This window comes from Trifolium pratense, linkage group LG2 (genome assembly GCF_020283565.1).
Source record: "Trifolium pratense cultivar HEN17-A07 linkage group LG2, ARS_RC_1.1, whole genome shotgun sequence".
Taxonomy (NCBI): Eukaryota; Viridiplantae; Streptophyta; class Magnoliopsida; order Fabales; family Fabaceae; genus Trifolium; species Trifolium pratense.
In genome coordinates, this window is record NC_060060.1 from 60,715,957 (window position 1) to 60,732,330 (window position 16,374).

General features: G+C 32.0%; 4 protein-coding genes across 6 annotated transcripts; 3 read left to right on the forward strand and 1 right to left on the reverse strand.

Moving 5' to 3' along the window:
- The first annotated feature begins 500 nt into the window (after window positions 1–500).
- Window positions 501–2,399, forward strand: LOC123909324 (glycolipid transfer protein 3-like). The gene is made up of 6 exons (XM_045960149.1): window positions 501–887; window positions 972–1,027; window positions 1,235–1,365; window positions 1,499–1,637; window positions 1,979–2,122; window positions 2,224–2,399. Exons 1-6 carry the CDS (start codon window positions 719–721, stop codon window positions 2,257–2,259), a joined length of 675 nt encoding a protein of 224 aa, XP_045816105.1. The 5' UTR covers window positions 501–718; the 3' UTR covers window positions 2,260–2,399.
- Window positions 2,400–2,493: 94 nt separating this feature from the next.
- On the reverse strand, window positions 2,494–6,152 carry LOC123909323 (endoglucanase 25-like). The gene is made up of 6 exons (XM_045960148.1): window positions 4,913–6,152; window positions 4,199–4,497; window positions 3,419–3,892; window positions 3,194–3,326; window positions 2,940–3,112; window positions 2,494–2,850 (listed from the first exon to the last, which is right to left on the reverse strand). The coding sequence occupies exons 1-6, from the start codon at window positions 5,280–5,282 to the stop codon at window positions 2,494–2,496; spliced, it is 1,806 nt and encodes a 601-aa protein (XP_045816104.1). The 5' UTR covers window positions 5,283–6,152.
- Window positions 6,153–6,897: 745 nt separating this feature from the next.
- Window positions 6,898–8,872, forward strand: LOC123909325 (WAT1-related protein At3g28050-like). Of its 3 annotated transcripts, none has more exons than XM_045960151.1 (5): window positions 6,898–7,092; window positions 7,624–7,858; window positions 7,961–8,119; window positions 8,196–8,347; window positions 8,446–8,872. In XM_045960151.1, exons 1-5 carry the CDS (start codon window positions 6,965–6,967, stop codon window positions 8,582–8,584), a joined length of 813 nt encoding a protein of 270 aa, XP_045816107.1. In that variant the 5' UTR covers window positions 6,898–6,964; the 3' UTR covers window positions 8,585–8,872. The 3 variants fall into 3 exon arrangements, with proteins under 3 accessions (XP_045816107.1, XP_045816108.1, XP_045816109.1); XM_045960152.1 differs by having other exon boundaries at window positions 6,984–7,092; window positions 7,638–7,858; XM_045960153.1 differs by having other exon boundaries at window positions 7,011–7,092; window positions 7,590–7,858.
- Window positions 8,873–9,941: 1,069 nt separating this feature from the next.
- LOC123909326 (WAT1-related protein At3g28050-like) lies at window positions 9,942–13,447 on the forward strand. Its single transcript, XM_045960154.1, has 6 exons — window positions 9,942–10,413; window positions 11,228–11,341; window positions 11,898–12,132; window positions 12,239–12,397; window positions 12,503–12,654; window positions 12,754–13,447. Exons 1-6 carry the CDS (start codon window positions 10,175–10,177, stop codon window positions 12,890–12,892), a joined length of 1,038 nt encoding a protein of 345 aa, XP_045816110.1. The 5' UTR covers window positions 9,942–10,174; the 3' UTR covers window positions 12,893–13,447.
- The last annotated feature ends 2,927 nt before the right edge of the window (window positions 13,448–16,374 follow it).

Genomic DNA, 16,374 nt, shown 5'->3' on the forward strand with positions numbered 1-16,374 from the left:
AATCAGTAGTTGATCAAAGTTAATTTGACAATCAGAACTAACCTAACACTGCAACAAGACGGGAAATCAAACGAACATCGCACAAAGTAGAGTAACTATTAAAATTAGTTAATGGTAGTTCGAGATAGAACTAGTATTATTTCCATTTTGGAACGATATGACAAGTCATCGTCATTGAAATCTCAACACACAAAGTAGAGTAACTATTAAAATTAGTTAATGGTAGTTCGAGATAGAACTAGAAGGTTAGATTGTTTGGGCCTGTCAAGTTCAGGCATGGGACATACATGAATATGATCTATTATGATTATGATAATGTTTCATTTCATTAATAAACAAATATTAGGATTAGCCTGATAGGTGATGTGAGATGAAGATTGATGATAACTACAAGGTCAAATATATTGTCCCTATCATACAAAAATTATTAGCACAATAATATTACTACTACCAAAGTTTAATAATTTATTAAAATATATAGAAAGGAGTTAAGTTAGCATGTGTGATGAACATTTAATAATTGGCATGTTATTTCCTTATGAATTTCTATCCTCATTTCTCTCTCTTTGTGTCCATAATATTTGAAACAATCAACTGTACTATATAGTAGGAAAGTCAACGCTATTTTTACTTATAAATAAGCTTTGTTGAGTTTTATGAGTTATGTTTGTATTTGTGTTAGAGAAGTTGAAGAAAGAGAGCATATAGCATAAGTGAAATGAAGAGGAGTAGAGATACTGAGAAAAGATCAGAGATAAATTCAGCCATTGAAGAGCTTTCTGTTCTTGTTATAGTCAAACCAGCTGATGTAAATCATGAAGCTGCAGTTGCACATATCCCAACCAAGCCTTTTCTATCTCTATGTTACATGATTCTACAATTTCTTGGTTAGTTAAAACATGATGATAGTGATGTATATAAAACCAAACAAATTGTAATTATGTTTGATTGATTGATTGTTTTTATTGCAGATAAGGTAGGACCTACAATGGCTGTTTTGAGACAAGACATTCACCAGAATATTAAGGTAACCAAAATAGCCATCAATCACTCACACAGACACATCGACACAAGTAATAATTTGAGAAAATGATATAACTGAATGTGATTTCATGTGTCGGTGACATTGAGCACACCTTTAATCTGTATTTATAGTTAAGATTTAGTTACACATTGGTTAAACAATCCACTTGCAATTATTATCGATGTGCCATTGAGTTGTGTTTCGTTGCAGAGATTGGAAGCTATGCATGAATCAAATCCCTTAACCAATTCAAATTTGGTTGAGATATTGAAATCAGAAACTAGCAAAGGCAATGCAAAGAAGAGGATTAGTGGCAGTAAATCCTTTGTTTGGCTCACTAGGTGAACATATATCAGCTCATAAATTTTTCAAGAAAAAACAAATTTTGGAAATTGTGTTTGTATAATTTCCATTTGAATAATTTATTTATTTATTTATTTTGTAATTTTCACTTACCGATGTGCCACTCTGTAGATCCTTGGATTTCACATCAGCATTGTTTCAAGCACTACTAGTAAAAGATCCGATAAAGAATATGGAACAAGCGGTTCAAGAGTCGTATGAAGCAACTTTAAAACCATGGCATGGATGGATTTCATCAGCTGCTTTCAGAGTAATAATCACTTTTCCTTTTCTTCTAATTTTCAATTAGACGAAAATTGAATTTGTGATATTGAAATGTTACATATGGCTCATAGTTACTGATAAGTGGACAGTTCGCTCGAGTTAAGGTTTAAGGGTAATATTATAATCTGGACAGTAGTATTTAAATATAAGTTGCACATCATAAACCCTAAGCTTAAAATAATAGAAAGGAACTGCAGCTGCTCCGCAGTCGAATATGTAGGCACAATTGGCCTAACAGCATGTGTTCATTGTTTGCGTTTTTCGTAACTTTACTCTTTTGAACAAGGGTTTCTGTTTTAAGATGAACTAACAGAATTAGTACTGCAGGTGGCTATAAAACTAGTGCCTGATACTAAAACATTCATGGATCTACTCAGTGAAAAAGATGAAAACTGTGACACCGTAACGGAGAAAATGCAGATTTTGGTTTCTTTGCTTGTGCCTTTTCTTGAGGATGTCCATTGTATTCTAGTAAGCTTGATTTCATACTCTTTATTACATAACATCAATTGGTCATGCTCATTGGATATCTTGTCATATACTTACATGATGAATATTAATTTATTTTGCAGAAAGTGTATAAATTGGACAGGCTTAAGTCAAATTGAAGCTAAGATAGAAAAGATGATGTAGAACTTTGCTTAGTGTATACTGTATAGTTTAATTTTCCTCCCTCACTGTTTTCATGTAAACTACTTGTACAGTAAAATTTGTATCGACGCAGTTCTTAGTTACAGGTTTGCATCCAGTTGATTTTGACTTTATCTAAATAGATGATCTAATTCAATGATGTGAGCACGACTAAAAATTAAATCCATCCGAATCCGATGATTGATCATTGATCAAGTCCATTCCCACAATGAGTTTTTCAAGCCATCAGAATTATTAGGAAGATCTTGAAGTGCAACCAATGCTGCAACTAAACCGGCATTGCTTGCTATAGTTGGCTCAGTGAACCTTTGATTGCTCCTTTGATCAATGAAATTATCATTTGTGTCTGGTCCTCCCACCATGGCTCCCAAAAGAACATGTGGATTCGGATTTTTCGAGTTTAGCCATGTCTTACCATCGTCGCAATTGTAGGTCCGTTTATCCCAAGGGATAGATGCACTTCTGTGATGAACATGGACTGGGAACTTGTCACCATAGCCCACTAAATAGCTCATTTTCATAGGATTTTGTCCTACGATGTAGTTAACCTGAAACACAAGAAAGCAAAATTTAGACTATTTCCAATTCGTATAGGTTATATACAAAACGGTCAGGACTCAGGAGACTAGGAATTTACCTGAGAGCTAGCGAAATCACGAAGCATTTTGATTGAGAATTCATCGGTTTCGCAGCTTGCTCCGGATATTTTGAGATGATCAATGTAATCACTATACAATTTACTGAGAAAAGACGCTGTTGCTGCATACTGAAGTAATGGCCCATTCTCAGGTTTTGGGATAATCAATCCTCCTACAATTATGTTTAACATGAATCATATACTTAGATAAACCATAATGTAAGTTTAAATTTATCATAGAATTAAATATTTACCCGGTGTTCTGCTCATATATTTTTTGAAAAGGTACGAACACATGAGGGAGTGAGTAGAATTTGACGATAGTTTCAAAACATCCTCATATGGAAAGCCAGGATCTTGAAAATATCGAATACCAGCAAGCAAAACCTGCAAATATTTTCATTACAAAACATTAAACTAAGATCCCTTTTTTCTCAAATCCGTCTAAAAAATCAGCTCGAGTATCAGATTAAAGTTACCGCAACAGCATTGAGCTTGTTATTCCAATAAAAGACCTTTTTGTCTAAATTTGTTTCATCATTCTTTGCAGATAAAAAAAATTCAGTTGCATTTGCAAGATATTGAGTTTCTTTAGTAGCAAGAAATAACCAAGTTGCTCCCCAAGCCAACTCGTCTTTGTAACTAGATGAGTTATAAAGCATTCTCGCTTGATTTCCACATGCATCAACACTGGTGTAGGTTCCTTGCTTTTTAGGATCTTCATTCGTAACTGCCTCGTATATGTTTTCTGCTGCTTGAACTAGTTTTCCTGAGTAATCTTTGTCTTCTTTGAACACCATTGATGAGGCGGATAATGCTGCCACAATTTCAGCAGCTAAATCTGTTGCAGATCCATCACAAACTGAAACCGGTCTCGCATAACTCATGTCTTCAGGTCTTTGCCAGCAACTTATATCATTTTGTTGATTATTAGTACTAATGGTACTTCCAACCTATTGAAATTGATAAAACAAGTAACAATTTCTATTCATAACTTTAACTTTTAGTATCTGATTCTTAAACCTGTTTAGATAAACAACTTAATTAAGCGCTTAGAGCTCAAATGCTTATCATATAAGTTCTTATGTAAAATTATTTTTAGAAGCTATCTTAAAGAGATCATGTAAATAAGCTAAAAACAACTTATAGACATGTCATAAGATGTTTCCATAAAGTCTCACAAGTGCTTATATAAGTAGATAGCTCAAATAAGTCAATCCAAACAGATATCGAAGATGATACAAAAATTTATATCTTGCCTGGGAATACAGTGTAAGGTTGGATCCATTTGGAGGAATAAATGCCTTAAGCAAATAGTCAGTACCCCATCTGATGATATCCTTGACATGATCCAGCTCATCAATATCAGCATATTTAGTTTGATATTCCATTGCAGACCAACTCAACAAGGTCATAGTATAAGCTGTGGTGAATGTAAACTTAATGTTGTTGCCTGAATCATAATATCCACCAATAAGATTAGTCTTTTCTGAATTGCCATCTTTTAATCCTGAGTCTCCCCTATATTTCACTGGACTGTTCTTTGGATAATTCCCAGCTGCAACATAGTAAAAAATAAAATTAAAATCACCTTGTTCAATTACTGACACAGACACATACTCCCTCCGTCCCAAAATATAAGCAAAAGTTGGTGAACAAAAGTAAATGTATTTGGTCCAAATCTTTAACCAAATACATTAAGTTTCTTTGACTCATTTTTGCTTTATATTTTGGGACGGAGGGAGTACATCAAACACGACACTGACACAGTGTTTGCAACACAGAAAAGTTATGAAGCACTAACACAGACACCGAACACGACACCAATGATAATTCTAGAAAATGAAATTGATTGAATGTAACCACATGTGTCGTGCCAGTGTATAAGTTGTGTTGTCGGACACTGACATGTGTTAGACACCAGACACGTCTTTAATCCGAAGTGACATTGATACATAGAAAAGAAGTAGTACATTTTTGGGCATCATAAAATGTTAGTGCTTGATTTATTGCCAACTTGAGATTGATTGAAGAGTCTTGATGGTTGTGCTTCAGAGGTAAAAAGTGCACCAGCAAAGCTACTGCTATGATAGCAAAAATTATTGCTACTGTAACAAAAATAAAAATATGGAAGTGTTTCTTATCGGTGATGACAAGATTGCAGTCAACAGATTTTGGATATTGGGAAGGGAGGGATTCATAGGAAGCAGAAGACTTAGGAGTAAGGCTGAAATCAAGTGCTATGGCGTTCCAGCGACTCGATGAAGGGAGAAGACGACCAGCTTCGGAAACTGTATGCATATATGTCACATGATTCTTCTCTAACTCTTTTGTTGGTGGCATGATTGTTGTACTCTAGAAGTGTTTGATACTATGCATATATTTGGTTCATGTAAGCAAACTATTATTTGATAAAACAAGGTATATTTTGATTATGAAATTGATGTTACACATAATTTTTGTTGTTAGTTATTATGTGCTAAATTTGAATAGGGATGATATTCCAAAGTATGTGGTTTGTCTTGTCATTGCCGTCCAAATTGGAGCTTTACATGGAGTGCATAAATGTAAGTTATCATACAAAAAAAAAAAGGCAAAAAGAATCTTTATAACTGCCAAACTTGTATTCTTGTGTTGTAATAACTACTAATAGTTAAGTTCAATCTTTGCATAAGCTTGGTCAGGAATCAGGATATTATATTACAATAGCAGGAATTTAACATGTCTTTTGTTTTTTGTTACATGTATTGAAGTGCTGACTACCAAGCTACTGTAGTTCCTTTACATTGAACTATTTTAATCGAGTAAATTATCAATTTGGCACTTGAATTTGTAACACACCCTCAAATATCAAATAGTTCTTTGACTTTACAAATATCTCAAAAGGCCTATAACTTTATTAATCTGTCAAGTTCGTTTTTGTATTTTTTTCATTTATTATCAATTAAGTTCCTATTTTAATAATTTATTTACTATCAATTTCGTTCCTAACCTACATTCAAAATGACTAATATGAATGAAATTTAAGACACTTTTTGAAATATTCATAAACTCAAGATTTATTTGAGTGTTTTTTTGCTTGCACCACCAGTTTAATCTGGTTTGGGGGTCAGTTCTCGCATCAATTGATTTCAGCTTTCTCCCAATCATAGTTGCGTGGAATTGAACTGTGATCCTTCTTATCAAATCCGGCACCAATCAACACTAGACCAACTAACGATTGGTTGGTTATTTGAGAGTTAATTTTGTTAAAAAAACATAGATCTCTGGTTTTTCAAACACAAGTCAACAACAACACACGTAACTTATACAAAATTCCACAGAAAGATTGAACATATCCTACATTCATATAGTAAAAACACAGGTCAAATTTGTATTTTTTTCCGAACATCAATAGATTTTACCAATCGTTAGTTGGTTTAGTGGTGATTGACGCTTAACTTGATAGGGAGGATCACGGTTCGATCCTCACAACTGCAATCGGAAGGGGGCTGAAACCACTTGATGCCAGAACTGATCCCCGAACAAAATTAAACTGGCGGTGAAAACAAAAAAAAATATAGTGAAAACACAGGTCAACAATAAAAAACTTGACACAAAACTTACACTAATAGAAATGGCACAACTAAATCTCAACTACTTAACACAAAAATCCAAATACTCTCATAAAAGCAACAATCTACAAATAAATGTTGTCAAGTTTTATCAATGTTAACACCCATCATGTAGGGACATTTGAAGTGATGTGATTCACACACATACGGTCACTATTTGAGTGCAGGTTAATTTGAGCCGTTGAATTTTATTAATGTATTTATATATATTTGATCAAAGTTTAATTCAATGACTCCAATATAATGACTGCACCGGTCTTTGACTGCATGGGATCCTGGTCCCACACATACCACATAATCAATAAACACAAATTATTGCTAGATACTACTTAATTTTTATACCCAATTTTTTTCATCTTCTTCTTTTTTAACAATTTATGCATATATGCTAATATCACAAGAATTGTTATTATGTTTATTTTCAGTTATTTGGCTCAGGTTTGTGGATATGTTGGGATTTATTATAGCTCATCAACACTTGCTACAGCTATGCGTAATCTTGTTCCTGGTTTTACCTTCATTCTTGCTGTTCTTTTTAGGTTTATATCCTAACTAACACTTTATTCAATAATGGTTTCATTTTCTTCTGTTTTGCATTTAAGGCATTGTCATGCTATTACTGTCATGTTGGGTTGGGTTCATTCATAGTATAAAACTATATATATATGGCTTCAAGCGGGATGGTTGAATTAGAGAGTGGATCAGATGGAGGGTGATCAAATCACTAGAGTCAGACCAAGACCTAGAAAAACTATAAGAGAAACTATTAAGGCTTTGTTTAGTAAGGTTGGATTTTGAACTTATAGCTTATAAGCTCATATGACCAAAAAAGACATGTTTGGTACACGTTTTTCAAAGAGAGCTTATAGCTTATTTTACTAGCTTATAGTTTAATTTTCAAATGCTATTTCAAGTGAGATAAGTTTGTGTGTCTTTATTAAATATAATACCATCACAAAATATGCACTTTAATTAGTTCATTTTAGAGAAGAAGATGACATATTTGTTCTCTCAATCAGTTTTTTCACTGCTGTAGAACTATCTAAACTCATCTCACTTTGTGGTTTCAGAATGGAACAATTAGATTGGAGAAGCTCTAGCAGCTTAGCTAAATCATTGGGAACAATAGTATCAATTGCTGGTGCTTTAATTGCAATTTTATACAAGGGTGCTGCAATTCTGAAGGTACTGTCGCCTGCAAACTTATCTCAGCAGCCACTTTCCTCACAAGATTTTAATTGGATACTCGGAGGATTATTTCTTGCCGCTGATTGTGTGATGGCTTCACCATTTACTATAATACAGGTGCAATTAACAATAGTACAGATTTCATGATCTTCAATTTCTACTTGCATTACATGGCACCATTACTTTGTGTTAAGTTCATCATAATTGGCTATCTTTCAGGCTACTGTTCTTAAGAAATATCCAGCAGAGTTGATTTTTGTATTCTTTTATTGTTTCTTTGTTGCCATTCTCTCTGGTGTCACCTGTTTGATTATGGAAAGAGACATCGGTGCTTGGAGCTTGGAACCCAAGCTAAGGTTGCTATCAGTTTTATACTCGGTAATCAAAATGTATTTTTGGATTGAAGTAGCTATGCATTATCTTTGTCTTTAAGTCTGAAACTTCACATTTCCAGGGAATCTTTGGTTCTGTAGTTCACGTTGGTGTTACTGCTTGGTGTTTGCGCCAGACAGGACCTGTTTTTGTTTCCATGTTCAAGCCCATAGGAATTGTCATATCGGTGGTTATAGGCGTTGTCTTCCTCAGTGATGCATTCTATCTTGGAAGGTTGGTTGTGTGCCTCTCCTTTCGATTGTGTTTGGTGTTAGTGTTACCGTTGAGTTTATTTATCTAAACACAAATTTTAATGTTTTCTTTCAATGCAGTTTGATTGGTGCTACTGCTATTGTTATTGGGTTTTATTCTGTATTGTGGGGTAAATCCAAAGATATTGAAGCCACAAGCTTGGAATCAAGCGGCAACCAGACCCCCCTTTTGAAGGAAAACATCACTCAAGACATATAGTAGGGTGGCATGATTGTAGTACTATAGAAGTGTTGATACTATACATATATTTGTTTCATGTAAGCAAACTTTTATTTGATAGAACAAGGTGTATCTTGATTAAGAAATTCATGTTACACATAATTTTTTGTTAGAATCCTTATAACTGCTAAACTTGTATTCTTGTGTTGTAATAATAGCAGAATTTGTTTGCCTAAGTAGATGAGATCAAAATTCATGTATTGAACATGTCTTCTGTGAGGCAAACATACTGAAGTGCTGACTGCCTAGCCAACATTGGCCACCGTAGTTCCTTACTGTCCTTAGAATTTGGGTGTCGGCCGAAAATGATGCAATAGTACAGCAAATCAAAATGCAAAGAACAAAAAAAATAACATGCAGTAGTACACTCTACTATATTAGTATATTCAAATAAAGACCACAGAAAGATTGAATAAGGTCCACAACACTATTTAGAATGACATAACTAACACCCAACTAAGTGACTAACTTAACACATGATTCCAAATGCTTCAAAACACACAAACAACCTACAGTAAATGTTTTCAAGTTTCATTAGTCCACCAAAATTCACCCCCTTCAACCTGACTAAACAATATGTCAGCAACCAAAACATCTTTATCTACAATCAAACTATCATATAGTAGGGTTTTTTTTACATATATAATAACATCATATAGATGTTAGATTTTTGTGTTAAGGAAAAAAAATGGTGTGAACCTCGTATAGTAATTCCAAGAGCCAAATGTGATGGTTCAATTGTTAATCTATAATATTTATAATGGCCGAATAAAATCAATAGGCAATGGTTCAATTGGTAAGAAGTTGACTTATATCTCCAAAGAAAGTAAACATCATTTGTAAGTAATGATATGTGACTAGTGAGTTTTAGCCTTTTAGGAATTAGCTAGGAACCCAATTCCCCTGAAATTTTTGAATTTTTTTTTTAAATAATAATTTTTGAATTTTTTTAAAAATAATAATGGTTTTTTTTTAACGGCTACTTATATTAGAATAATGGCTTAAATGCAGTTTTACCCCCCTGTTTTGATTAAATCGGAATTTTACCCTCCTGTTTAAAAACGCGGACTTTTACCCCCTGTTTTATAATTTTTTGGGTTTTGCCCCCCCTAAAATTCTGCTTTTGAGTCACAACTTCAAAACTTCGCACACAACTCAATTTGGATCAATAATTCACCAAACGGATATCGAAATGACCGTAATCGAGTTATCTTTCCACAGAATCAAAACTCACTAAATTTGGAGTTACAAAGAGAGATTAATTACCGTTTTAGTGAAGATATTACAACACAAGAATAATTTTTAGGGGATTTCAAAGTAATTTAACCCACACCATATGAATAAACACCGAATTGGCTGCCAGATACACTAATTGGACACTTTCTTATTCATTTTCTTTTGTTTCTTTTTGGCTTTTGGCAATCATCATACATTGCAACTTTGCAACACTAAATCGTTGACCGAATGAAGAAGACAATTTCTATTTCGATTTGAAACAAATAAAAAACACTTTGAGAGTGAAGAAAAACTGAAGCAGAAGCAGAGGCAGAAGCAGAGGATAGTGTAAAAATGGGGAAAGTAACCGTTCCATTTATAGGGATGATAATTGCAGAGATTGTTCAAGTTGCTTTAATCATATTAAGCAAACAAGTTATGTCACAAGGAATGACAAGTTTCATATTCATTTTCTATTCAAATTCAATCGCTGCTCTTGTTCTTCTTCCTTCTTCATTCTTCATCCATAGATTTCAACGTCCTCCACTCACTTTTTCAAATCTTTCTGGTTTCTTCATACTTGGATTACTCGGGCAAGTTCATTCTTTTTTCTTTTTTCTTTTTTTCACAATTTGTTTATTTATTATTATTATTATTATTATTATTATTATTATTATTATTATTATTATTATTATTATTATTATTATTATTATTATTATTATTATTATTATTATTATTATTATTATTATTATTATTATTATTATTATTATTATTATTATTATTATTATTATTATTATTATTATTATTATTATTATTATTATTATTATTATTATTATTATTATTATTATTATTATTATTATTATTATTATTATTATTATTATTATTATTATTATTATTATTATTATTATTATTATTATTATTATTATTATTATTATTATTATTATTATTATTATTATTATTATTATTATTATTATTATTATTATTATTATTATTATTATTATTATTATTATTATTATTATTATTATTATTATTATTATTATTATTATTATTATTATTATTATTATTATTATTATTATTATTATTATTATTATTATTATTATTATTATTATTATTATTATTATTATTATTATTATTATTATTATTATTATTATTATTATTATTATTATTATTATTATTATTATTATTATTATTATTATTATTATTATTATTATTATTATTATTATTATTATTATTATTATTATTATTATTATTATTATTATTATTATTATTATTATTATTATTATTATTATTATTATTATTATTATTATTATTATTATTATTATTATTATTATTATTATTATTATTATTATTATTATTATTATTATTGTTATGCTTATATATGCTAATATAACTTATGTTTATTTTCAGTTATTTGGCGCAGGTTTTTGGATATGCTGGGATTAATTACAGCTCATCAACACTTGCTACAGCTATGCTTAATCTTATTCCTGGTTTTACCTTCATCCTTGCTGTTCTTTTTAGGTTTATATTCTAACTATATAAAGTAAATCATTTTCATGTAATTAATCATTTTATGTCTATATAAAGTTTAAGCTTATGGAACCTTATGTTTGGCTAAACAGATTATTTGCAGCTTATAGCATAAATGCTTATGTATAAGTTATTTCTATAGAAAAATATGAAATAAAGTAAATGATTTTCGTGTAAGCTATAAGCTGTTTCCAATAAGCTATCTTAGGGAACTTATGAAAATAAGTTGAAAATAGCTTATGAACACTGTCATAAGTGGTTATCATAAGTCTTTATCCTTGAGGTTTGTCTCTGAGTGATGGATACACAGAAAACTCATGTAATTTGCAAGGGTAAACTGGCATACAACGTCGACAAATCTCCGTCATTTGCTTGGATTTTCAAGTTATCCAGTTTTGCAATGAAACTGAGTTAAATTATCTTGTTTCATTTTGAAGAGAACTAAACTGAAAAAATAATGTCACCATTTTTAAGTTCATGTTAGAGCTCTCAATCAGTTTTTCACTGCATTAGATCTGTCTAAACTCATCTCACTCTGTGGTTTCAGAATGGAACAATTAGATTGGAAAAGCTCTAGCAGCTTAGCTAAATCATTGGGAACAATAGTATCTATTGCTGGTGCTTTTATTGCAACTTTATACAAGGGTGCTGCAATTCTGAAGGGACCGTCACCTACAAACTCATCTCAGCAACCACTTTTCTCACAAGATTTTAGTTGGATACTCGGAGGATTATTTCTTTCAGCTGATTGTGTGGTTGCTGCAGCATTTCTTATAGTACAGGTAAAATTAACAAGCAACCGTAGAGATTTCATGATCTTCAATTTCTACTTGCATTGCATGGCACCGTTACTTTGTGTTAAGTTCATTATAATTGGCTATCTTTCAGGCTTCTATTCTTAAGAAATATCCAGCAGGGTTGATTGTTGTATTCTTTTACTGTTTTTTTGTGGCCATTCTATCTGCTGTGACCTGTTTGGCTGTGGAAAGAGATATCAGTGCTTGGAGCTTGGAACCCAAGCTAAGGTTGCTGTCAGTTTTATACTCGGTAATCAAAATGTATTTTTTGGATTGAAGTACAAGTTACAGATAGTATTAGTAATTATGGATTATCTGTCTTTAAATCTGAAAATTCACTTGTAAACATTTCTAGGGAATCTTTGGTTCAGCAGTTCAAGTTGGTATTACTACTTGGTGTTTGCACCAGACCGGACCTGTTTTTGTTTCCATGTTCAAGCCCATAGGAATTGTCATATCGGTGGTTATAGGCGTTGTCTTCCTTGGCGATGCATTCTATCTTGGAAGGTGAGTTGTGTGCCTCTCCTTTCGACTGTGTTTGGTGTTACCGTTGAGTTTATTTATCTAAACACAAATTTTAATGTTTTCTTTCAAATTTCGATGCAGTTTGATTGGTGCTACTGTGATTGTTATTGGATTTTATTCTGTATTGTGGGGGAAATCCAAAGATATTGAAGCCAGAAACTTGGAATCAAGCGGCAACCAGACCCCCCTTTTGAAGGAAAACATCAGTGAAGAGATATGAAGGTTTTTTGTTCACTTAAAAGGATGCTCCGATTCATTCTTCCAGAAAATTAGTCAGTTTCAATTGTTTTGCTCGGAGTAAGGGAGATAACTTTGACTCTGAGAAGTATATAGTTTTTCTCTTTCAATGGCGCATGGATAGTTTCCCGATGAAAGCTACCAGTCAAATCATCAAGGATTATTTGTATTTAAATAGTTTTTTGAACATGATTTATAATAGAACATAATAGTGTCAGTTGATTCATATAGCCCACCATCCAACCCTATCTAGTGATAAAAGTCTTCGATTGTTGTTATTTGTCAGAAAAACTTCGAAGATTGGTGATCAGTGATCACCTATATATATATACTAGTTTGAAGATGTTAGACTTCACTAGGAAGATAAAGATGTCAACCTTGTGAGTTGTAAACCTGTTTTTTGTTTATGAAATCTTTGCAGAAAAAACTACTGTTGTAATATACTATGTAAGATATGTACAAACACTGTTTGATTACAATTTTCTATCCAATGGTTTGCAGAGGAAGATAACAGCACTAAATAAAATGAAAGTTCTCCAATACAGTGAACGATTTCGGTTTGGTTTGTAGCTTTGAGATTCTTCGAAGGAATAAGACATGCACTGCAAACATGGGAATGGACCTTTTTTCACTGCCTAGAAAGAAGAATTGGATTTTCTTTCTTCTTAATTGTGATAACACTTGAATCCTATCCTCAGTTGAGGATTTCCATGAAAAAATATTACATGTGGTTATAATCAGAGTTTTTAAAAAGGTTTGCAGCTACCATTTGAGCCACAATAAAGTTTTTATGTCTACGCGATTGCAACACAACCGTGATATAGATTCCATGAGTTGTATTTGATCACCATTTTCTGCAATATTAAAGATCGCAACCGCAATCTTGCTTAACAACTAACAAGGTACCTATTGACTGTGTTGGTATTTGTAAGAGGACAATTTGATGATCAAAATGTAGCTCCTATCTTTTTGACCAAGTATGAATGAACTTTATTATTATGATGATATAAGAAAGTAAACTCCTTATTTGGCCATGACATTGAACATTTGATATTGAAGGAGTGCTTGCTTAGGTGTGTAGATTGTGATGGTTCCAACTTGCAATTATCTGGATAAAGGGGGATAATGTTGTATCAAAATTATGCTAAAACACTAACTTTAGAATTTTGAGTTATTTTGCTTTGACATATCCACAAATTATATTTTAGATTATCCCCACTTTTCTATTTCATGCCAAAGAAACTTGCCAATTTCTTGTTTTAAAATTGTTTTCTAGCTAGTCATTGAAGAATGAGTTCTGACTTGCATTGAGGATGCAAAGATAAGTCTTTTTCCACCTATAAAATGTCAATTATATAGTAATCATCATGATTATTATAAGTCAAATACTAATTTTAAGATTATGTAAATGATTTGTTTATCTCAAGAAAAAAGTCCCAAGTGTGTATTCTACTAATCTTAAAACATCATTAATATCATTGTAGTATATTCATAAAAAATTAGAATGTATTATGTTTTTTTATATAGTTACAACTCATCATTACAAAACCGATTTGTAAAATGAAGAGTATTGATCATCATACTCATTTTACAAATCGGTTTTACTCTTCATTCATACGTGGATATAATGATGGTTGGCATCGTATTACGTTTTCGTATAAAACTGACTTGTAAAATAAGGTGTCACTATCTATAAATTCATGTAAAAATGTTACACATTATCTCTCTATTTTATGGAAGACCTTGAGTTTTTCCCAATAGCATGGACAAATATATGGAAGTTGTAATGTATTTTTTAAAAGAAAATGTGTTATTTTTACATTTGGATCCACTATTATAGAATTGCATGCTTTAAATTTGGTTCTTATTTACTTTTTACATGATGATTCTTCTTACTGGTCGCTGTGTAACTTTTCTTTTTTGAATTATCAATTTCCCTAATTAACTCAATAATATACTACTTTGACCACTTTCTAAAATATTAAAAAGAATATCAACACTTTAGTGCTAGCACATTGTGGATATAAATGTTTAAAAAGAAATTGTGAGGCAGTCCAATACTCTAAACTGAAAATTTCTGTTTTGTTTTTGTCAATCTTGGATTAAAGAAAATAAATTTTAGTCTTCCTCTGTCTGAAAAACCTTTCAAATTGTGAAGGAACAAAAACAACAAATGTTATGGGCTTAATTTGTTAGTTTACTTTCCCTAATCTATTGACTCTGTGTCTGCCTAATCACACATTAGGCTTGCTTAACCAATAGGCCCACCAATTCAAATTTCAGATGTTTTCTCTCCCCACCCCCATGAATCTTTTATCCCCCTGAATTTCCAATTTTGCCCTTGAAAAAACTTCGGTTCGTAGAAACCGAAGTTTTTTTTTGCCTTGAAAACAAATTTCGGTTTCTAAAAACCAAAATTTACTCTGAATTTGCACTAGAAAAAATTCGGTTTCTGCGAACCGAATTTTTCTGCAAGGGCAAAATTGGAATATTGGGGGGTATAAAAAAAATCAACCAAGTTGAGTTTGATCCATCACCATTTTGACAACTAAGAAGATTCAAAACAAAAATGAAAAAGATTCCACTAAAAAACACTAATTTTCTTAAGATTCCAATCTAGTCTTTCTTAATTACACGCAAATAGGCCTGAGCATCGGTCGGTTTCGGTCGGGTTCGGACCGAAAATCACTAAATCGATAAAAACCGCAACCATTTAATTTGGACCCAATTCCGACCGTCTATATCTTCGGTTTGTTCGGGTTCGGGTCATACGGGTGGCGGGTTGAACGGGTCGGTTATTACGGGTTATATCGAAACTTTGTTTACATCTAAAACTCATCCATTCTCCAAAAATTCCTAATTTTCGAATAGTTTAATACCTCGTCACAATGCAACAAAAGATAGACGAAGTAAATTAAAAAACAAAGAGGGTTAGATGCAGTTACTTTCTTTCAATATGTAGATCTAAACACAATAAAATATCAAGTAGAAGAGACGTAGAAATTAAAATAGATCTAGAATATATATATTAGAATATTTTTCACACCTTCTTCATCACCATATTATTAATTATAAGCTTTGTAAAATATAACATTTTTATCTTATATCAAAGATGGATAAAAATAACAAAGAGAAGAGTATATGAGATTGAGAGGGAGAGAAGTAAAAAAATTAATTTGCATCTAATGGTTGTTCGGTCGGTTTCGGTTATGGAGAGATTGAATTTTAGAGACCCGCACCCGCCCGTATGCAACCGTTCATGCCCGATTTTTCGCAATTTGTTGACCCGAGACCCGACCTGCACCCGACCGAATGCTTCAATATGTTGTCGGTTATATCGGTTTTGAGTCGGGTCTCGGGTTCATGCTCACCCCTACACGCAAATGGGTAGGTAATAATTAAATTAGTAACGCCAAAAAAATCAAATAATGGTGGGGGCACAAACAATGTGTACCACTAAACCAT